Source organism: Vicugna pacos, chromosome 16, assembly GCF_048564905.1.
Source record: "Vicugna pacos chromosome 16, VicPac4, whole genome shotgun sequence".
Lineage (NCBI taxonomy): Eukaryota > Metazoa > Chordata > Mammalia > Artiodactyla > Camelidae > Vicugna > Vicugna pacos.
Window position 1 is genome coordinate 18,010,977 of NC_133002.1, and position 22,329 is coordinate 18,033,305.

At 56.0% G+C, this 22,329-nt stretch overlaps 1 protein-coding gene across 1 annotated transcript; it reads left to right on the plus strand.

The window, feature by feature from the left end:
- The first annotated feature begins 4,376 nt into the window (after positions 1 to 4,376).
- FLCN (folliculin) lies at positions 4,377 to 20,598 on the plus strand. The gene is made up of 13 exons (XM_072938574.1): positions 4,377 to 4,714; positions 6,252 to 6,348; positions 8,099 to 8,371; positions 9,654 to 9,800; positions 10,742 to 10,963; positions 11,861 to 12,021; positions 13,495 to 13,586; positions 14,805 to 14,995; positions 16,313 to 16,426; positions 17,150 to 17,273; positions 18,309 to 18,440; positions 18,556 to 18,661; positions 19,371 to 20,598. The coding sequence occupies exons 3-13, from the start codon at positions 8,123 to 8,125 to the stop codon at positions 19,570 to 19,572; spliced, it is 1,740 nt and encodes a 579-aa protein (XP_072794675.1). The 5' UTR covers positions 4,377 to 4,714; positions 6,252 to 6,348; positions 8,099 to 8,122; the 3' UTR covers positions 19,573 to 20,598.
- The last annotated feature ends 1,731 nt before the right edge of the window (positions 20,599 to 22,329 follow it).

Below are 22,329 nucleotides of genomic sequence, written 5' to 3' on the forward strand. Positions count from 1 at the left end.
GCCGCCAGGCAGAGGCTGACGGTTTAGAAGTGGCAGGCGGTTGAGAGACGCGTGAGTCGCGAGTAACAGGGGTGTCGTGTGCTTTCTGGCCTTCGCTGTGCTGCACTCCTCTAGTCTCAAGAAGGGCTTTTTGTTGTGAAACAGATGCAACTTTACCGCTTTTTCTCCTGGAAGCATTTTCTGTTAATCTGCACGGCTGCATTTGGATGTGTCCAGGGTCGCTCCCTTCAGACCTGTGAAGTGCGTCCCCCACAGGTTCGCCTCGCTGGCCCCGCCATGCTGGGGAGGCTTTGTGAAGCGTGGTCAGATTAAACTGGAATTTGGTCCTTAAAGAACGTTTCTCTAGCTAGTAAGATTCACTTTTTCAGGCGTGTCACGTTGTGTAGTCAGTCACATTTTCCTCATTTACAAAAAGAAACTCTGACACCTCGTGCCTAAAAGGTCGCCCTCATGGGCTTTGGGGTCACGGGCTTCATCGTGACGACAACTCCTGTGCTGCCAGGAGGCGGGCCGGGGCTGGCCCGACCCCAGCCCCGACAGCTCGGCCCGAGTGAGGGCTGCCGTGGCCTCCGCGGCCGCCCCGTCTGCACACGTGTGCCGTGTCTGAGGGACACGCTGCCGCCGCGCCTGGGCTCCCGCCTGAGTGGTCACCAGAGCCGTTTGCGTGAGTAGCTGAGACTTGCTTTCAGTTAATTCTCAGCAGCAAATCACACTTGGCACCTGCAGCATCTTGGTGGGGCCTGGAGACGGTGAGTGTGCACCTAGGGCGTGAGGGCATCTGAGGCCCGAGGCTGTGGCCCGGGCTTGGGCTTCACTGGTGGACTCACGCTGGTGACCTTTCTAATTTTAATTGTTTTAGGTTTAATTTTGAGTGGAGGTAATTAGGTTTGCTTGCTTGTTCAATTAATTTAACGGAGGTGCTGGGCGTTGAACCCGGGACCTCGTGCGTGCTTAGCACGTGCTCTACCACAGAGCTCTGCGCTCCCCGACCCTGGGGGCTTTTCAAGGTTGTCTTTTCGTGGTAATCTCAAATGTTAATAAATACTCTGGATTTATGAGAATAATTCATTTCCCTCAGAATTTAATACTTGTATTTCCATTTGTGTTGGTGCCATGTGAAGCCCCCCAAGGGACAGTGTTCAACTTTCAGTATAGACTTTTTTAGAAGAGTATGCTTGGTCTGAGAGATCTCCAGTTTGGGACTGTCAATGAAAATAATAAAAAATCAAGAATAAGAACAGAAGTTTTATTGGAGCCAGCCTGAGGACCAGCCCTGAAGCCTGCTTCCCAGATGACTTTGAGAAACTGCTCCAGAGATGCGATTTCGAGCACAGTTTTATATCCTGTCAGAACAAAGAACACTGAACAAGTCAGAGGTACATTTCTTGAAGGTTTCAAAACAAAACACCAGATCTGCACATACACAGGACTCAGCGTGGCCTGGGCACCTGGGACTGGAGTCTTGTCGTTGAAGGAGGACCAGCACTGGCGTCCCAGGAAGAGGGCACTGAATCTTTATTTTTGACGTGGACACTCTACTTCTGGCCAGTGTGCCCTTTTCTTTACTAATTAAAGCAGATGGACTGTGTATGTTTGATAGGCCACAAACAGGCTATTTTGGCATAAAATTCAAGTGAACTCATGTATAAGCCAGAATGACTTCCCTCCATCTCAATATGTGAAAATTAAATTCCTTTATCGAGATATACTGGCATAAGGTATTCTGTAAAGAAACATCTGGTTGCATGTTTTTGAAGTGGCTGTCGATGTTTTCTGAGCCAAAGAATAGTGGGCAAGAAAGGAATGGAATTTTTCTGCCCTGCGTGGAAGGCACCTCCTTTATTTCGTTTAGTAAATTGAAATCCCAAACACGCTGGAGAGTAGAATGTTACTGTAAAAGATACCAACTCGCCTTAGTAACAGAATAATGCCTGTGTAATCTAACCAGGGAAAGATACTTTTACTTTTCCAGCAAATAGTTTGGCGGGGGGAAAGCTAAGTCTTGGCTTTCTAAGCACGCTGAACTGCTGGACCTTCCTTGTTCAAGTTCTCTCCTCCATGCCAGTGGTCAAATTGTATTCTAATTCTCTCCTGTTACTTGCTTTTCAAAGATGCAGTTTTGGACTTGGACGTTTTATGTTTCTGGGTTGCAATGTGAAACAGTAGCCAATTTATAGAAGAAAAACATTATTTGCATGTATGAGCAGTTGCAAGGGGCCCAGAGAAAATAAACGACTGGGTAAGTGAGATTCTTGTGAATAGGAAAATGTGATGGCTGGCTACTCTTTTTAGGCACTTAAATTACTTAATGGTGGTGAACAAAAGACAAAATCCTGTCTGTAGCCTTTCCTAAAATCAAAAGCTGAAGCCAGAGACCTTTCACTAATTGTAAAAGGCATTTAATAAGACTGGATTCATAATAGTGTGTAAAAGTATATCATTAGACTAAAAGGTAACCACTTGGGATTTAACAAGTAGCTAGTGTTATATTAAATCGCCAGCTAATAAGCAGCTAGTATTAGATTAAACACACACACAAAAGCTGTCAGTTGAATTTTTTTTTCTTGTGGATGACATTTTTTTTAATAGACTTTATTCTTTTAGAGCAGTTTCAGGTTCACAACAGAACTGAGCAGAAAATACAGAGTTCGCACAGAGCCCTCCCCACCCACACACATATATCCTCCCCTACTCTTAACATCCCTCATCAGTGTGGCATATTTGGTACAATCGATGAACCAACATGGGCACATTATTACCGACCAAAGTCCATAGTTTACATTAGGGTTCACTCTTGATGTTGTATATTCTGTGGGCTTTGACAAATGCATAATGACATGTATCCACTATAGTACCATACAGAATAATTTTATTGCCCTAAAAATCCTTTGTGCTCCATCTAATCATTCCTCCCACCCTCCCTCTCCCCAAACCCCTGGAAACCATGATCTTTTTATTGTTTCTGTAGCTGTGCCTTTTCTAGAATGTCATTTGGTTGGAATCGTACAGTTAGTAGCCTTTTCACACTGGCTTCTTTCATTTAGTAATATGTCTTTTAAATGTCTTCCATGTCTTTCATGGCTTGATCTTTTTTTTCTTTTGCTGCACATATATTTTAAAATTTACATATATGTACTGTTCATTGTTTCTAAGAACGTTTAGAGCTTTAGTTTTTTAAACTTACATAGTTATCAAGCGAATAAAGCCAACCACAAAACAAGAATTAATTAAAAAAGATATGTACACCCCCGCTATTAACAGCAACATTATTTATAACTGCCAAGATATGAAAGCTTCCTAAGTGCACACCAACAGATGAATGGATAAAGAAGGTATGTAATGGAATACAACTCACCCATAAGAAAGGATATTTTGCCATTTGCAGCCCTTCATTCACTTTTTTTCCATTTCAAAACCCACAATTTTATAACGGGCATAAATATTTCCATTGCATCAAAAACAACAAAATACCTAGAAATAAACTTGACCAAAGAGGTTACCTATACTCTGAAAACTGCAAAACACTGATGAAGGAAATTGAAGATGATACAAAGAAATGGAACGACACCTTGTGCTCTTGGATTGGAAGAATCAACACTATCAATATGGCCACACTGCCCAAAGCAGTTCACAGATCCAACGCAGCCCCCGTCAAAATACTAGTGACATTCTTCACAAAACTGGAACAAACAAGTCCAAAATTTATATGGAACCATAAAAGACCCCAAGCAGCCAAAGCGATCTTTTGTAGGTTTTTTAAAACTTCTTTTTGTTCTCTTTTCTTACGGTTTGATGACTACAGGAGGTCCTTTAACATTTGTTACAAGGCTGGTTTGGTGATGCTGAAATCTTTTAGCTTTTGTTTATCTGTGAAACTTTTGATTTCTCCATCAAATCCGAACGAGAGCCTTGCTGGATACAGGCCCTCCCGCAGAAGTGAGAGTTCTAAGCCCCAGGTCTGGCTCCCAGGCCAGGCTCCCAGGCCTCCCGTTCCAGCACTGAAGTTTGTTTATATTTTTAGAAAACTGGACACGCTGCTCCAATGGGGAGGCAGGGAGTGAGTGGCGCATGCGCGCTCCTGCCCCGCCTCCCTCTGGCGTCGCGCTGTTCTGACGTCACCAGGCGCCCGCCTCCCGCCCCGGCCCCTGCCCGCGCGCTCCATCGACGGCCGGTTCCATTAAGAAAGTTAATAAAAACTAACGGTGAAACCAAAAGGAGTCGTTGCGACGTCCTCTTTCTTTTTTTCTTCGCTGTGGACTGAGTCCTAATATGGCTATTTCACCGTCAAACCTCTATTTAAAAATTTTAAATTAAGCCACCCCCCCCTTGGAATGGTTTCCTCCGCAGCCCCCGCCCGCGCGGGCGGAACCATCCGGACGGCAGGGAGGGTGCGCTGGCTCCGGCCGCAGAGACGGTGGCTCGGCGGCCGCTGCAGGGTCCCGCCGGAGCTCGGAGTCGCCGGGCTCGCGCGGCCTTCCCGGCTGCGGGTCTGGCGGAGCTCCGCGCGCCGTGGTGCGGGGTGGCGGGGCGCCCGGCGGCCCATGCCTCCTCCGCGGCCTGCGCGCGTGGTACGACCCGGCCGAGTCACGCGCCCCGGGGCGGGCGCCGCGCCCCCGTGAGGGGAAACAGTGAGAGGAGACGGTGAGGGCAGCCTCCCCGCGGGGCCTGGAGGTCGGCGAGGGCTCGGGCCCTGGGGGGCGCCCAGGCCTGTCGGGTTAGTGGGGCCGCCGCCCCGGGGCGGTGCGGGTTGAGCCCGCCGGAGAGGGCGGGCGGTGCGGTCTGGCGCGGCCCGGTCCCAGAAGGGAGGTTCGGCCCGGGAGGTGGTCGCGGCGGAGGGCAGGGGGGAGGGTGCCGGAAGGAGGCAGGTCCCCAGCCCGGGGACCCCCGGCACCAGCCGCCGTGGCCGTCGGGGCGCAGGAGGGCCCGTGGCCCCGAGAGGACGTGCTGCAGGGCCTAGCCCCGCGTCTGCCCGCCCGGGGCCACGGGCGTCACGCGAGGCCGCGCGGGCGGGGTCTGAGCTGGGGGAGAGCCCTGCGGAGCCCGGGACCCCGCACTTGCCGGCGGCCCAGCGGCTGCCTCCGGGAGGCTCCGGCGCGCGACGCCGCGGCGCGTCCTCGTGCTCGCCGCGGCCAGGAGCCGCTGTGTGCCGCGTCTGCCAGCAGAGTGTTAGCACCTTCCGCCGCCCCTGGTCCTCGAGCAGACCACAGCCGGTCGGGGTGCGCCGCAGGGAGGGGGGCAGGGAGGACAGTCCCCACGTCGCCGTCCTGGTCCCGGGGTTCGGCCGCGCTGGGACGGGCGCGGGCAGGGGCCCTACCGCTTCAAGGTATTCGACCGCTTGCGTGGAGTATAATGTCGAAGAGACTGTCAGGCGGGGGAGGATCTCTGCTGCTTCCTTGGATTCTGGAAAGCTTGGTGGGAGGGAAGACCGGTTAGGCATCTGGTAGAGACTGGAATTGGAGAGCGGACCTCGCGCTGCCCGGAATTCTGGTTCCACGTGCGGCGGTTAACTCCAGAGGTGGATTTCGGCCTGTGTTTCTCAGCTTCGGGCTGGTGCTGAGAGAGGTTAAGTAACATGTTTGCGGTCACCTGGCTGCTAAGGGCTGGAGACAGGCCCTTAGGTTTGTGTGACTTAGGACCAGGTTTATCTAGGGAGCGTCGCTGCGTTCCAGTGGCTGCCTGGGGCTGTGGCCCTCACGATCCAAGTAATACTCAGAAGTCTTGTCACACGGGAGTGCTTTTCACTTAGAAAAATGTGTGAGAGTAGCCCGTTTTGATCCTGGATGCTGGAAAGTGACTTGGCAGTATCACCTCTGCTCTCCTTCCGGTCGAGGGCGGGAAGCTTGTGGGCCTGTGTCTGAAGGGCTGAATCTGCCTGGTGTGGGTGCTGTCTGATCAGTCCTCGGATTGCTGAGAGCCGGGACCATGAGGACTTTATTTTCAAATGTCTCATGTTTTTCAAAGATGTTTAAACATAAATACTTGTATTATAACTGTCATGATAAAGGACATCTTATAGGTCCTTTATGAAACAGCTGTAGAGGTGTGAACGCTCAGCTGGGACTTTAACTGCAGCATCAGCTTGCAGTCTGCTGCGGCTCACAAGGCAGGTGGCCTGCCAGCCACTCCCAGCCAGGGAGTCCTCAGATCCTCTTCTGTGATGGTCTGATCTGAGGCTGACTGCAAGCTGCTGGAGTTTTTTTGTTCACTCCCATTGCTCTTGGCTTTAGCTCTGATTTGTTTTCCTTCCTTAGAAGACGTCTGGTCTTGGAGCTGAAGTACTGCTGCTGTTGCTGCCTGACTGGAAGTGGCCGAGGCCGGGTGGTGGCCGAGTGACTGCCGAGTGTACAGGTTCGTGTTGATGCTGTCCGCCTGGGGTGACCCTTGGCCAAGTGCTGCTTCTGCTTGGATGTCTTGCTGCAAGAAACCTTGCTTCTCTTCCTTTGAGTGCTTCCCAAAGGAAGCTGTGACCTGCTTTTCAAGGCTTAATGCCTCTGCTTTTATTTTGGGTCTCAGTACATCTTCTTCTAAGGTTCTTATTCCATCAGTGGTCGCCTCTCCCCTTCTTCCACATGGATTTTTAGACGATCGTTTTTTTGACCTCACCATAGTGAGCCATTTAAATGTGGTTTATTTGGTCTCAGACTCGGCCTTTCCCGTGCTGTGCCCATGAGCCTCCCGCCTGTAGGTACCCTCAGTGAGCTTTCCACTTTCTGTGGCAACAGCTGTCATCTCTCTGTGCGGTTCCTGAATTCACTTATTTATCTGGCATGTATTAGGTGCCTGCCTTCTGTCAGGAACTGTTGTCGACAAGACAGAACCTCCCTGCTGAGGGAATGTCCCTCCCAGGACAGGAAAGCAGAGGAGGAGGCAGTGCTGGGTGGAGGGAGCAGCTGTCCGGGGGAGCTTACAGGGCTGTGCAGAGAGAGGCTGGATGCTGAGCCCTGAGCAGGCGGAGGTCTGGAGAGTGTTCCAGTCCTTGATCCCCAGCCCTGCCCCTTTGACACTGCAGTCCCCAACCTCCATGGAACTCAGGACCTTCCAGCTGAATGTCAGCTGCTCACGTCAGCTGAGAGGGTGACCGTGGAATGGCGGGTGGGCTAGAGCAGCTCTGAGCGTGGCCACCAGCAGGGAGGCCGCTGGGAGGACACACTGAGGGATGCCTTAGCACCAGGCAGTTGAGGATGCTGTCCCGGGACTCCCACCCCCATGTGTGTTCTTGCCATCTGTTGCTTTGCCTCTGTCCTCCAGTCTCAGCATCCCAGGTAGGCACTCTGACTGGCCCAGCCGTGGTCAAGCTTGTACCTAACTGCCAGGGGGCAAGCACAGAGGACATCTGACTTTCCTTCTCTGTGATGTGGGCTGGGGTCCCTAAAAGAGAAAAGAGGCTTTGGATCCTGGCCAGAGTCTTCTACTCAGTCAGACATTGGACACTTGAGTGACCCCTCATTGTTCTGGGCGAGGCCTTGCCACGGCCTAGAAAGGTCTCTAAAACCTGCCTCCTCCTAGTCTTCCACGCCTGCTCCCAGCTCTGCAGATGTGCAGCCCCTGGGGCTCCCCTCTTCCTCAGCTCTCACTTGGGAGACCCTCTGTACCCGCATCCCACCTGCCCTGTCGTTCTTCGCCCTGGGCCCGCTGTTCTTGTCCTCCTAAACCGGTCACCACGTGAGAGCAAGCACTTTGTCACGTGTCTCCCCTCCAGAAGGTCAGCTCCATGAGGCAGCACCACGGCACCCACAGCGGCACCTGGAACACGGCAGGTGCTCCCTGCTGTGTCGGAGTGAGCGCCCCGTGGGTGTGCCGCGCAGTCCCTGTGCGTGCATCCCCCTGCCCACCTCGCAGCCCTACCCGTCCTCCCCGGGGGGTTTTCTGTGGGACCCGTGTGACGTTGGTCATCACTCCCCATGGGCGAGGACGCTGTCTGTCGGTCTTGTTTCCCCTGCACCCGCCACAGTGCTAGCCAGCCCAGGTGGTGTTCAGAGCCAGCCACCTCAGAGCCTGCTGGGCAGGAACCCGTTGGAGGACGCCACATGGCCCGGGGCAGGACGGGGGTGCTGGTGTTGGTGCGCTGGTGGGCTAACGGTGTGTCCCCCCCACGCAGGCCTCGCGCTGTCTCCCTGGCACCATGAATGCCATTGTCGCGCTCTGCCACTTCTGCGAGCTCCATGGGCCCCGCACGCTCTTCTGCACGGAGGTCCTGCACGCACCACTCCCGCAGGGCGCTGGGAGCGGGGACAGCCCTGGACGAGCCGAGCAGGCCGAGGAGGAGGAGGGCGGCATCCAGATGAGCAGTCGGATCCGCGCCCACAGCCCCGCCGAGGGGGCCAGCGCCGAGTCCAGCAGCCCAGGACCCAAAAAGTCGGACATGTGCGAGGCAGGTGTCTCTCTGCGGGGTCCCGTGCCGGTGCTGTGTGCTTGACCCCAAGGGGCGGCGGGGGAGCAGGGGCCCACAGCGCAGTGGATGTGACCTCACGGCCGGCGCTGCAGCTGACTGTTCCCTGGGGGCCGGTGGAAGGCGCTGCTGCCTTCATCCCCTTTGGTTCTTCCCCTTCCTCCTGGCGTCAGCTCTCCCAGCCCGCTCTGTGCCCCAGGCAGTTGGCAGCATCATGGAGTTTGCCTCTCCGTCCTCCCCTCATGGGCGTGTTCACACCTTGCCCTCGGCCCAGTGTTCTTGGGAGTTTTCGCCGCATGGGTGTCTGGGCATTCTTCCTTGTGCAGCTTCCTAAGCCCTGGGGAACGAGGGTTAAGTTCCCTCACCAGGCCACTGCTTTACCTGAAGGACCTGGGTCGGGACCCGAAGTCAGGGCTAGTGTCACTCCTGCCACCATGGTGTGAGCAGAAATCCAGCCACGTTAGTTTGGCTCCGCTGAGAGCAGCCGGCAAGCCTGAGGTTGATCTACTTATTGCTGGAGACACGTGTGAGGGATGGAGAGGGAGGGGGCCAAAGGTGGGGGAGCTTTCCTTCCTGAGACGGAGAAGAATGTAGATAGGAGGTCTGGACAACTAGAGTCCGGGAGAGCGTCCTTGAGCTGCAGTGGGCTTGGAGGGGAGGGGCCCTGCATCGCACAGGGACAGGCTTGCTTCTGGGCCCTCTTGCGCGCAGCCCAGGTCCAGGGCAGCCTCCAGCAGGCACAGCCCCCGCCCCAGAATGGAGGTGGCTTCAGGGCACAGCAGCCAGGCCACTGTCCAGTCCATTCCCTGCAGCAGAGGGTCTGGGCTTGTGTTCTCAGGCTGCACAGCAACGCCAGCGTCTGGAGCCTCCCGAGGCCCCTGCCAGGTGGTTGTGCTAGGGTCAGGGCAGTGGCTGGCACGGCGTGCTGTGTGAGCCACCACTCAGCTTCGCCTTCTGTGATGTGGGGGTGTTCCCTGTGACTCCCTCACGGAGTTGTGCTCTGGATTAAATGAGATAATGCAGAGCTCTTTGAAAGCCCTGCTACTTAAATGCTCAGTGGGTTGGATCTGACCACCCTTGTGAGGCCTGCTCCTGGTTTTCCTCTTCAGGAAACACTGACATCCTCAGCGAAATTTAACTCTAGAAGCCGGTTATTTTTATATGAAGATAGATTGAGTTTTCTGCTTCAGATTCACATAAGAGTAGGAATATGTGTCGCTTGCTTCTTGGCTGACTGCTTTCCTCTTTTCTTTTTCGTGGTCAGGGCTGCCGGTCACTTGCCGCAGGGCACCCTGGGTACATCAGCCATGATCAGGAGACCTCGATTAAATACGTCAGCCACCAGCACCCCAACCATCCCCAGCTCTTCAGCATTGTCCGCCAGGCCTGCGTGCGGAGCCTGAGCTGCGAGGTGAGCATCTGACCGGGTCTCTGCAGGAACTTGGCACACATGCTGAGAGGCCTGAGCAGGGCAGGTGTCGGTCATGGAAGGAGGCAGACGTGCAGGCATGAGGAAGACGGCACACCCACAAGCAGGGCGTGGGGCAGCCTCGGCTTGGGGATGGGTCCTGTTGGATCCCAGTTTTCCCAGTGGTCTTTGGCCTGCCGTTTTCAGCGCCAGACTTGCGTCAGTCACTCTTTGTGGACACGTGCTCTGGCGTGCCGACTACAGCAGACACACCTCCTTCCTGCCTCAGTGGTCATCCCTGCCCCAGTGGGCCGCCGAGGAGTGGGTCTGTGTGTCTTACATGCATGGTGGGGCGGTTGTGGCCGAGTCTTAGCTTCTGTGTTCTCATGTCACAGAGAGTTGAGAGTCTAGTCACTGACGCTTCCTGTCCCTGTACCACGGAGCAGACGCCAGGCTCCCCTGTGCCGGCCCTCGCTGCCCCTGGCCCACCTGGCTGGCCCCCTCTTACTTCCTGCCACCCCCTCTGCTGGGCGGCAGGCGGCCATGTCTGATGGAGCTGTGTGGCATGTCGCGGGGGAGGCCTGGCTTCTCCTGCACACAGAGTATGCCACTCTGAGGACAGGACTGTGCAGTGGCTGCCTTGGCCTGCTGGTGGTCTGGCATGCTGCAGGTGAGGGAGCCGGGGTAGGTGTCGTGTTGCACAGGGGTTCTTCATGGCTCAAGGCAGGAAAAGTGAGTGAGCCTGCTGTACTGGCCCTTGTGTTTACATGGAAACCAGTGTTTTCTTGAGGAAATTTGACCCCAGGAGCCAGGTGACAGCAAACTTCCTGGCTCATCCCGCTCTGCCGGTAGCCGGCGCTGGTTGATGAGCGTGGAGAAATGTCTGGTGTGACGGTGTGACCGCGGCGGAGGCCTGTGCCTGGAGCGCTCTTGTTTGGCCCCAGGTCTGCCCCGGCCGCGAGGGCCCCATCTTCTTCGGGGACGAGCAGCATGGCTTTGTGTTCAGCCACACCTTCTTCATCAAAGACAGCCTGGCCAGGGGCTTCCAGCGCTGGTACAGCATCATCGCCATCATGATGGACCGCATTTACCTCATCAACTCCTGGCCCTTCCTGCTTGGGAAGATCCGAGGCATCATCGATGAGCTCCAGGACAAGGCTCTCAAGGTGCAGGGGCGGGGCGGGGCGAGAGCAGGGTGGGGGTGTGGTGGGTGGGGCTAGAGGGCGGGGCGGGGCGACGACAGGGGCGGGGCTTGGGGCCGGAGGCCGGCGCGCCTCTTCGGCTGGGCCTGTGCTGCCGTCTCTGGCTGCCGTGGGGGGCACGGCGGTGAGCCTGCAAGTCGGTCAGGCCTGCGGGCTCCCCTGGTCCCTCTCGAGCCTGCTGTCCGGCTTTCCCGCAGTCAGACGCCCGGTTTCGTCCGCGCTGTCTTTGCTTGTGACCGTCATGTCGGAAGCCTGACCGCTAATCGCGGTGCAGACCCACACCTAACGTGGCCCCCGCCGGCGGCCCTGCGTCTCGGGATGGCCGGCTGGTGCTCTGGCGACAAACGGCTTGCAAGCCTCAGCCGCTTGAAAGCGCGAAGTTTGTTTCTTGTGTCCACTGCAGGCAGGCGGGGGTCTGCTCGCTGGAGTCATCCTGGCGGGCGGAGCGGCAGCCGCGTTGCGCTGTAGCTCCGTTGCCGGCTGTGGGGCGGGGAGGGGACCAGAGGCCTGGCTTTTCTCTCCTCTCCCAGCCAGAGGTGGTCCCCCGTCCACCCACGCAGGGTCTGCGCAGAGCCTGGCGGTGACTGGAAATGCTGGGGAACAGCACTCCTGGCTGCCTGAGCCCCTCCAGGTGCCGGGCGAGTCACTGTGGGCCCAGCAGTCACTCTTCACTGACGCCCCTTCTCCCGTGGCTGCTGATCCCCTGGGAGACAGAGCTGTTCCGTCTGGAATGACACTGCTGGTCCTTCTTTACTCCTGGCCCAGAAGCAGGATGGGACAGTCTTCAGGAGCAGGACGCCAGCTGGGTCTGGGCTGCAGGCTGGCGTTGTGAAGGGCTCACGTTTCCCCTTTGCTTGTCAGGTGTTTGAAGCGGAGCAGTTTGGATGCCCACAGCGCGCGCAGAGGATGAACACGGCCTTCACGCCGTTCCTGCACCAGAGGAACGGGAACGCTGCCCGCTCACTGACGTCCTTGACCAACGACGACAGTCTGTGGGCGTGCCTTCACACCTCCTTCGCTTGGTAACCGGGCGCGCGATCTTCGCGTAGCCCCTGGGGTCAGGGCAGTCACAGGATGTTGGCAGGACTGTTCTGGGTTTGGGGGACCGTCGCTGGCCAGGTCCCTTGGTGCCTCTGTGCTGTGCCTTGTCAGTGACCACTGGACTGGGCTCAGCCCTCCTCCTCCCATGAGTACATGGGAAACGCGTTCAGGTGGAACTCACTTCCAGTGATGCTTTTAAATTGAAGCTTGTGCACCAGGACCGGTGGTCTCTCCTGTTTCCGTAAAGCGCAGCAACTGTCCACACAGCTCTGGGTGGCGGGGGAGCGGCTTAGCTGGGTGATTCTGGCTCCGGTTCTCAGGGGTTTTGGATCAGGCAGAGCTGCTGTCTGAAGGTTTGGCTCCCTCTCAGGGCTGGCAGGTTGGTGCTGGCTGTGGGCAGGAGGCCTCTGCTGGTTGCTGGGTGGTCACTCGAGAGAATGAGGCGGGGTCTGTCAGCTCTCATGACCCGAGAGGCCCATGTGTGTTAGAAGGGTGCCATGTCACCGGGCCCGGCCTAGGCAGGAGGAGAGGATTAGTGTCCATCTTTTGAAGAGGGGAGTGTGGGCATGTTTGAAAACCACCACGGTCTGTCCTCTGGCTACAGACCGTCCCTGTTCCTTCCCTTGCAGGACATGCTCCTTCCAGAGATTCCCCCAGATTCTCATTCCTGTGCAGGCCCCGGTGAGGTTGACGCCCCTCCCTTGTAGACTCTTGAGCACAGTTCCTAAGAGCCTGCAATCTAGAGAGACAGCATCTGTCTCCCCCACAGAGTTCCTCCTGTCTTTTAAAAACCACTTTAGCTAGGGAGATTTCCAGACGGAGCCAAAGTATAATGAATTGTACAGTGAACTACCCACCTTTGTCCTGCTTTAGCAGTTACTGGTTTTATTGTGTTTTCATCTGTTCCTTCACTTTTTTTGTGCAATACTTTTTAAAGCAAATTTTTTTGGGGGGGTGTTACTTAGGTTTATTTATTTATCTTTTAAATTATTTTTTAATGGAGTCACTGGGGATTGAACCCAGGACCTCTACCACTGAGCTCTGCCTTCTCTCTTGAAGCAAGTTTTAGTTGTATTATTTCGACCATAAAACCATGATCACATCCAAGTGGACTAATTTCTTGGCACCATCCACCCCAGTCCACGTTTGCTCTCCCCCCTTTGCCTGAGAGTTGCCTTTTGAGCTGGGGTCATCAGAACCACCCCTGGCAGTGGGCAGATGTGCCGAGTCCCTTGGACTACGCCAGCTCCTCCTTGCTCCGTGGGACACCTGCCTTTGCGGGAGGGCCTGGGCCTCCCCTTTGGGGTTCAGCTGGCCAGAGCCCCGTGGTGGTGCTCGGCTCATTCTTTTGTACCCGTTTTGGATTAGCTGGTAGTTAGAGGAAGAGGCTCGGCTGGCTTCAGGTCCAGCGTTTCTTCTAGCAAGGGCACTTCACCGGTGGCTCTGTTCCTCAGGCTTCTGAAAGCGTGCGGCAGCCGGCTGACCGAGAAGCTCCTGGAAGGCGCGCCCACCGAGGACACCTTGGTCCAGATGGAACAGCTTGCGGGTGAGCTGGGAGGTGCTTGTGTGGGAGCCTTTGCCTGTGGCGGCGGCAGGGGCCGCCTTGCGTGCCCCGCCCTCCCCAATCCCAGCAGAAGGAGCTGAGGAAGGGGACCCCAGGGGCGAGTCCACGGAAGTTGGCCCTTTGCTCTTTGTGTCTTTATTGTGATCTCCTGTTTTGTTCCCCTTGACGGTCAAGTGAGAGTCTGTCCGCGGGCAGGCCAGGAAGGTCACTCCTAGGGCTGTCACTCTGGAGAGGACTGGTCGGTTGATGTTTCCGTGTCCCTTCTAGACAGTCTCTCCTCCTTTGCTCTTTAACAATAAGGACCCAAGGTTTTCCTCAGGGACAGTGGTCCCCAGACCTCACTGGCACCTGACCAGCCCTCCGGGTCTGGGGCTCTGGTCCTGTGTGTGCTAAGCAGCTTCCTGGGGGCTCTGCCTGCCTTCCGGAGATGATCTGGTTTTTGTTGTTGTGGGCCCGCGGTCTTAAACGTGGGGGCGGGTGGATGAGACCTGTGACACTGTGTGTGTGCTTTGTTACTGGCAATGCGTGGCATGCTTCATTTTGCAAGCGGCTGGCTTTGACAGCTGGCACTGTTTCGAGCTCATCCCTGCAGTCTGGTGACTGCTCTGCTGTCCTGGGGGGAGGGGAGGGCAGCAAGGTCAGACATGTCAGAAAGAGCAGCCTTCAGAACCCTCGTGCCCTCATGGTTCTGTGGCCGGAGCCGTGTGTGGTAGTGAAGGTGGCGGGTAGTCTGTTGGTCATTTGCACAGAGAGCGCAGTGTTTGGGGAGCGAAGGGCAGGCACCCCGGGCTCCTGTCCAGTCTTGGAGTGTGTTTTGGTCACAGGGAAGGTGAGCAGAGGGCTCGGTGCACGCTGGCATCGGACCGACCCGGCTGCAGCTGCTGTTCTGTGACACGGAGCAGAGGCGCCGTGGTTTGTGAGGCTCGTCGTGAAGACAAATGGCAGCAACAAGTTGTTCCGTAAAACGGGGAGGGTGACGAGGGGCACACGGAGTCCTGCGGCTGTGCCTGCCCGAGGCGTGTGTTGTCCAGCCCCCGTGTGAGTCTCCCCGCCGGCAGGCGCAGCTCGTGGCGCGCAGGGCTCCTGGCTGGCCTGACCTCGGATGCCTTGGGCTGATTGTCTTGGGAAGAGACTTGCATCTGGACAATGAGAGTGTCCCGGCGGTGCGTGTCGTGACTGTCCTTGCCGTCTGTCCTGCAGACTTAGAAGAGGAGTCAGAAGGCTGGGACAACTCCGAGGCTGAAGAGGAGGAAAAAGCCCCTGTCCTGCCGGAGGGTGCAGGAGGGCGGGAGCTGTCCGAAGGCCCAGCAGACCCTTCCTCGCTCTCAGACTGTGGAAACTGGCAGCCCCGAAAGCCATCTGTCTTTAAGTCCCTTCGGCACATGAGGCAGGTAGGCCGTGGCGGAGTGGGGCCTGAAACAGACGCCTGGAGCAGAGCTGGCGCTCTCCCTCCAGCTGGTCCCTGTCCAGCAGACTGCTCTTTCGGCCTGCCTTGTTCGAGGCCCAGCGGGTCTGGTTGGGGAGGAGGGGCCAAGAGCCTTCTTGGTGGGCGCTGGAGATGCCAGTGGGTGTCCGGGGTGTCTTAGCCCCAGGATCAGTGAGGATATAGATGGTTTCTTGAAAAGAAGGCCTGTGGTCCTTGCCATTCTAGAACCTTCTAAAGGAGTTGAGCAGTGTTGTTAGTTTGCATGGAAATGACCTGAATGGCAGCATGGTCTGGGGCTTTGGGCTGAGCTGCAGAGTGCATGTGGGATGTGGGTGATGGGGACAGTGGACAGTCACCGAGCACCAGCAGGAAGTGCGGTGCCGTGGGTCATAGAGAGCGGGGCCGACCGGTCGGGAGGAACGGGTCGCTAGGTTACCAAGGCAGCACATCTCTTGTTACAGCATCTTCCGGTGTTCCTGTTTACAGTGAGCATGAATGTTACCAGAAGTAAAGGTTGATTTAGTGGCAGAAGCTCTGTGGGGCTTCTGGGTGAAAAACATTCGCCCCCCAAAATCGTCCTGGTCTGGCTGCAGTGCCTGTCGACTGCCTGCGGGCATCCAGGTTGGAAGGGGTCTTGAATTCCGCTGGAGATGGGAGCACTCCAGGCTGCTGGGGTTTGGTGAGATGCTCTGTCACAGCCTCCCCTTTTTCTCTGGCCGTGTTCATAAACTGTAAAGCAGCAGGCCGAGCTCTGCTAAAACGCCAGCGTCACAGGAGTTAGTAAAAGGTGGTGAAAGCAGGACAAAGGCGGGACGGGGAAGGCAGTCCTCTCCAGTGACGCCTGGATGGGAGGACCCCCAGCTCTGAAGGGCATCGCTGGGCTCGGGGCTCTGGATACAGTTTGCTGCCTGCGGGCGGGCGGCGGTCCTGGGGGTGGTGCGCCCCCCAGACCACGTGCCAGAGTCGTGCTCCTCCTGGGCGCGGAGGAGTCAAGGTGCCTGGCTCCCTTTCAGGTGGTTCCGTAAAAGTTGAGTGTAGAGAGGGAAGGTAAATGTCGCCGAACACTGGTGTTTTGTCTGCTTCAAGTTCTTGAAGGTAAGACTGGGGAAAGGGTCTCAGAGCGTGCAGGAGCTCTGGGGTCAGGGTTTCAGGTGCGGATGCAAAGGCTCCACCCGCCTCTTCCTGACCTAACTTCCTTTACTCCACAGAGAGCTTCTGGACGAATGCACACGTGACTCCCGTGGGGCGGGGAGGAAGTTCAGGGCAGAACTGTCTCTTTCAGGTCCTGGGCGCGCCCTCGTTTCGCACGTTGGCCTGGCACGTCCTCATGGGGAACCAGGTGATCTGGAAGAGCAGAGACGCAGACCTCGTCCATTCAGCTTTTGAAGTTCTTCGGGTGAGAGGATCTTTTTCCTTGTACATTTGGCCTAGTGGGTTTTTAAAAAATCTTGACATCAGGTGTGAATGTTAAGTGTGTCGGGGACTCAGTGCAAAGGTTCATGCCTGAATCTGAGAGCTGCGTTTTTTCCACGGTTAACGACAGTAGCCATTCATGGTCTTCACTTCCAGTAAGGAGTCCATGCTGTCCTGACAGATTGATAACTAACTGTCCCACCTGCCCTTCCCCAGCCCCCACATCCCCAGAAGCCGTTGGAGCGGCTCACAGCTGCTGTAGAAGCAGGTCTGGGTCACCAGGCAGTGCACGGGGCGTCTTGATGAGTGGGTGGGACTCAGCTGCAGCAGGCTGCCTCCAGCAGCGGGCGTGGTGGGTGCCAAGGCCCAGGTCTCGCTCTGAAAGTGTGCGTGCTGGCCGTGTGGGGACAAGATGAAGCAACCTCTCAGTGAACTTACGGCCTCTAGGGGGACGGGGGGACACATGAGCATGTGAGGAGGCAAAGAATAATGAAGAGTTAACGCTGTGGAGCAGAGGCAGCAGCAGCCATGTGGCCGGCTGCAGGAAGAGACATGGGGCTGTGTGGGGGACGCCCCAGTGGGCCTGAGTGACCGGGGTGCCTTCTGGGAGGAGAGGGCTTTGGGCTGAGCTGCAGAGTGCATGCGGGATGTGGGTGATGGGGACAGGTGGGGACAGGGTCGCTTCTGAACTGCTCTGTCCCCCCAGACCATGCTGCCAGTGGGCTGTGTCCGCGTCATACCCTACAGCAGCCAATACGAGGAGGCCTATCGCTGCAACTTCCTAGGGCTCAGCCCGCACGTGCACATTCCCTCCCACGTGCTGTCCTCAGGTGCGTCCTTTGCTGCTGCTCTGAGCCCCTGCACCTCGGCTCAGAAGTGGAGCTGCCTGGCTGGATCTGAGGGCAGCGGCTGCTGGGCTCAGAGGCACAAAGACCCTGGCTGCTGGACCAGCTTTCCCAGTGGCGTTGGGTCTCTATTTTCTGTCTTTAAAGTGGGGAAAGGTTGGACTGGACAACCTCCTAGTGAGGGAGGCCTGCTGGGCGTGGGTCTCCGTGGGGCGGATCACAGGCCTGGGGGCGGGGCTGGCACCAGTGGAGGTTAGAGGGTTTCAGTGCTGTTGTGGGCGTGAGTCGCCGACGCCGTTGAGAGGCGGGAGGCTTGCTGGGCTGGTTGTGCGCCTCCTGAGTCCCCGGCCCCGGGTCTTCCTCTCTCACTGTTCTCCTGTCATGCTTCCTTGTCCTCTGCAACTCCTCCTCCTCCTCCTGCATCCCTTAAATTTGTCCTTGGTGGTGTTCAGCACAGTGGGCTGAGTCAGCATCCCTCACTTCCGGTTTGGGGAGCTCAGGAGTTAGCTTGGGTTCAAATCCCCACCTCCCGAGGTGAGTCCAGGACTCCTCTGTGTATGTCGGTCCCAGAGCACTCGGCGCTCAGCAGCCTCAGCGCCCAGGCCGGGGCGCAAGTCCGCGAGGCAGTGCCTTTTTTCCCGGTGGCGTGCAGAACATAGGCTCTGGTGTCAGAGATGAGGGTGATACGGTTACTGCCACTGGCTGTGTGACCTTGGGCAAGCCACTCAGCTTCTCTGGGTCTGTTTCCCTGCTGTGAGACAGGGGCTCTAGCGGGACCCCTCTCCTGGAGCTGCTGGTGCTCAGCGAGCCGAGGTGCGCGGCGTGATAGCCGTTGCTGTAATGCGGTGCGCGTAGTTTCTCCCCGTCAGGCGGTAACCCTGACTCTTCACAAGTAAATCACAGGAGCTGTTAAATGTCCACGCGTCGCCCTCGGGAGACCGGGGCGGTTGGGCGCAGCAGAGCGGGGCGGGCGTGCGGAGGGCAGCGGGGCCTCCAGAGCCGGCACTTTGTGCCCCGCAGAGTTTGCGGTCGTCGTGGAGGCCCGGCCAGCGACCCGCTCTGGCCCGCAGCCAGCGGGCCGCGAGGACGCCCAGTCTCTCAGCAAGCACGAGTTCGTGGTGACCAGCGGGAGTCCTGTCGCTGCGGACCGAGGTGGGTGCTGCTGGGCCGCCTCCCCCCAGGGCCAGATGGGGAGAAGGGCGCCGAGGCTGCCTCTTGCTCCCCGGTGCTGAGCCCTGTCCCACTCTGCCCCCATCCTTGTCTCCAGTTGGCCCCACCATCCTGAATAAAATGGAAGCTGCTTTGACCAACCAGAACCTGTCCGTGGACGTGGTAGACCAGTGCCTGGTCTGCCTGAAGGAGGAGTGGATGAAGTAAGCCCCCTCCGCCGGGCCCCTGGGTCTGCGCGGTCTGACCGGGAGGGCTGGGCTGTGTCAGCACTGTGTTCTGCTGTGGGAAGTCAGAAACTTCCAGAAAAAGCGATATTCTGTGGCCCCTGGGAGAGATGGTACAGAGCAGGGTTATGAGCATGGGTTTAAACACGGCCCACCACTTGCTACGTTAGCAGGGTGCCCTGGCGCGGGTGACCCGCACTCCCAGGCCACAGATGGCCCTCTGCACGGTGGGGCGACGCCTACCTCCAGGGAAGCAGGTATTTCTGATGCTTCATTAACTTTGAAAATTGGAAGTTCAGATAAAAGATGTTCCCCTTTTATCGTAAAGCAAATTACTTCTCCTGCCTTCTTAGTAATTTTTATGAAATTTAATTAGCCAAACTTTGTCCTAATTTCAAGTAACAGAGTTTAGGAGCAGCAGCTCCTTTCACGCACGGGAGGGACGTCTGTCTTGCTTGTCTCCCATTGTGCTGCACCAGCCGCGTCGCCCAGGGCTGGCCTGGTGGGCGAGTGGGGGCCCCGAGTGTGCAGGTGTGGGCTGCTACGTGCATCTCCTGTGTGCGTCTGAGCTCCAGCTCTGCGTGCGTGCGTGGGGAGCTTCGTTGGTCTTGAAGCCGTTCAGGTCTCAGGGCCAGGACGCTGGTGTTCATGCTGTGCTGTCTGAGTGTGTGTTTTTGGTTTTCTGCAGCAAAGTGAAGGTCCTTTTCAAATTCACCAAGGTGGATAGTCGACCCAAAGAGGACACGCAGAAGCTCCTGAGTATCCTGGGAGCATCCGAGGAGGACAATGTCAAGCTGCTCAAATTCTGGATGACAGGCCTGAGCAAAACCTACAAGTCGCACCTCATGTCCACGGTCCGAAGCCCTACGGCCTCTGAGCCTCGTACTTGACCCCGCCGTGGGAGGCTGTGTCTGCCTGCCGGGAAGCGGTGGAGGCCGTCCTCGCCGCCCGGCTCTGAGACAGGCCTCTGATGGCACTCCCTGGCTGCCCTCCCGTTTCCCATCTGCTGGCGTGGAGCTCTTTCCTAATGAGAAACGGAAAGTGTTAGGTCTTGACCTTTGCCCTCTGTGTGGGCTGTGGGCCTGGCGTGCTCCTTGGCACTGTCCTGCAAACTGAGTGGCTCCAGCCCTGACGGGGGCAGTGGGAGACTTCAAGCTCGAGGCCCTGCATTTGTGCAGCGCTGTGGGAGGAGGAGGTAAAGAGAGCGTCTCGCACCTCTTGTGGACGCAGAGCTCAGAATTTCTAGGGAGAACGTGTCAGGCCAGCCCCGACTTGGGCGTCTTAGCCGCCCTGTCATGTTGTCTCTTGAGGTTAGGGTTTGAGCCTTTCTGTTCTGAAACGCAGTGAATTTCCAGGCTTTATGTGTTCGTGAGTTTGGCTGCAGTTGTGAGTTTTCAGGAAGCGTGCTGATCTGCAATCGTCGTCAGAACCCTGGGTTTGAGTTGAGGTGTAGGGAGAGGCTTTCAGGGCGGAGTGGGTGCTCCCTTTGTCTCTGGATCCCTTGGAGGGCGTGTTCTGAAGTGTCTGGCGACGCTGTCCTGGCTGCTTTGAAGTCTCCCCGTATGTTGAAGATGCCCCTGGTGTTTTTTACCCAGAGATGCTACTTTGCTGAAATACTCGATGGGGCCCTGGGACTGGCCTCGCTCGCTGTGGGGTTGAGAAGCCCGTCAGCGTTCTATTCCAGACCGCTTTGCCCTTTATTGCTCCTTGAAATGTCTGCGTTTGGCTGCAGTTGCTTTTCAGAGTGTGATCCTGTAGGGCGGCTCTGTGGTCCTCGTGCACGTTTCTGATGAGGATTTGTGGTCTGGGGGGATTTTCCAGTGACTTTGCTGATTTGTTTGTAGTTTTTCATGTTTAATTTAATGACGAGCTGTCTGTATCATGCAAGAACATTGGAATAACATATATTTTTATAAGCTGTTGACTACTTGGTTTTATTGGTTTGATGTCTAAAATTGCCTTGGGGTCACTCACTGAAATTAGTGTGATTAAAATAACACAAACAATACAACTATTCTGAAACTCTGGACTCTAGTGAACACTTAGTGTCCAGGGGAAGACGTGGACAGCAAGTTGTGGTTAGTTTTCAGTCAGTTTTAGCTGTTAGTACGTACACCGCAGGTCTCTGCCCGCCCCCAGCGGCATGGCAGGGCTGTGCACACCTTCCTGGAGCAGCCTGCACACTGCTCGCAGGAACAGGGGGCGTAAGAAGGGTCCTGTCCTCCAGGTACTGGCCTCTGCTTGATGCTTACTGCTGCCTCTGGGGACGGTGCAGACAGGGGCGGCCCTTGTCGTGGCACCTCCCGTCTCAATGAGCTGATGCCAGGGGTGTCGCAGGCTGGCACCCTCTTCCTTGCTTCATTTTTCCCTTTTCCCTGTTCGGGAGCCAGACATCAAAGACACAACATTCAGAAACAATTGCACATGTGAGAAAGAAAGTGACTGTGCGTGCCCAGGGAAGCACTCAAGAAAAGACCTGAGAAAAACCGAAGCTTAAGCCTCAGGCTGACCCTTGGCAAAAAGCTCGCAGCAATAAAGGTAAAAGCACAACAAACCAGCAAACCCTGGGGACGAGGGAGAGTCTGGCTTCCAGAGTCACCACATTTCCGGGCGTAAATGTCCAGTGTTGAACAACAGCAACAGAAGTCACAAGGCACACGAAGAAATAGGGAGGTGGAGCCTGTCGAAAGGGAGGACTCCAGCAGGGTCTGTCCCAGGAGAGACTGAAAGGCAGATACGTTAGGCAGAGACTTTAAAACAACTGTCTTAAAGGTGCTCAGAGTACTAGAGGAAGATGTGGAGACGGTCAAGAAAATGATGTATGAACAAAATGGAAACATCAAAGAGACAGAAAACCAGAAAAGAAACCAAAAAGCTTCTGGAACTGGAAACACAGTAACTGAAGTGAAAAATTCACTAGAGGGATTTAAAGACAAATTTGAGTCAGTGCGCTTGAAGACAGGACAACGACGGCTGCTTTGTGGCCAAGGGCCAGAGCCCGGGAGACTGTGAGATGCCAACAGGAGGACCAACATGTGCGGCACGGGAGCCTGAGAAGAGGGTAGAGAATATGTGAATAAATAATGGCTGAAAACTTCCCAGGTTTCATAGAAGACATGGAAGTAAACATACACCAGAGATACTGTGGGTTTGGGGCCAGACCACTGCAATGAAGCAAATACTGCAATCAAGTGAGGCTCACACGAGTGTTTTGGTTTCCCAGTGCACATAAAAGTTATGTTCACACTATACTGCAGTCTACTAAGTGTGCAAAAAAAAGTACATACCTTAATGTTAATGTAGTACTGCAAAATGCTAACCATCATTTGAGTTCAGTGAGTTGTAGCGGTAATATCAAAGATCATAGATCATAGGTCACCATAACAATAACTCAGAAGTTTGAACTATTGGGAGAATGACAAAAACATACACAGAGACATGTGGTGAGCAAGTGCTGTTGGAGTAACGGTGCCAGGAGACCGCTTAGTGCAGGGCTGCCACAAGCCTTCAGTCTGTAAAGAACACAGTATCCGCAAAGCACAGTAAAGCAAATGGCCTGTACGAGAGCCCGAACAAACCCCAAGTGAGGTGAAGCCCCGAAGCCCCACACCGAGATGTGTGTGGAGAAAAGGCAAAGACGAGGCAGA

Bases quoted from the DNA above. Each gene is read 5' to 3' on its own strand.
- FLCN (XM_072938574.1), top strand. From the start codon at position 8,123: ATGAATGCCATTGTCGCGCTCTGCCACTTCTGCGAGCTCCATGGGCCC. The intron at 14,996-16,312 runs GTAGGCCGTGGC...TGTCTCTTTCAG, and splicing joins CCCTTCGGCACATGAGGCAG to GTCCTGGGCGCGCCCTCGTT. The intron at 18,441-18,555 runs GTGGGTGCTGCT...CCTTGTCTCCAG, and splicing joins TCCTGTCGCTGCGGACCGAG to TTGGCCCCACCATCCTGAAT.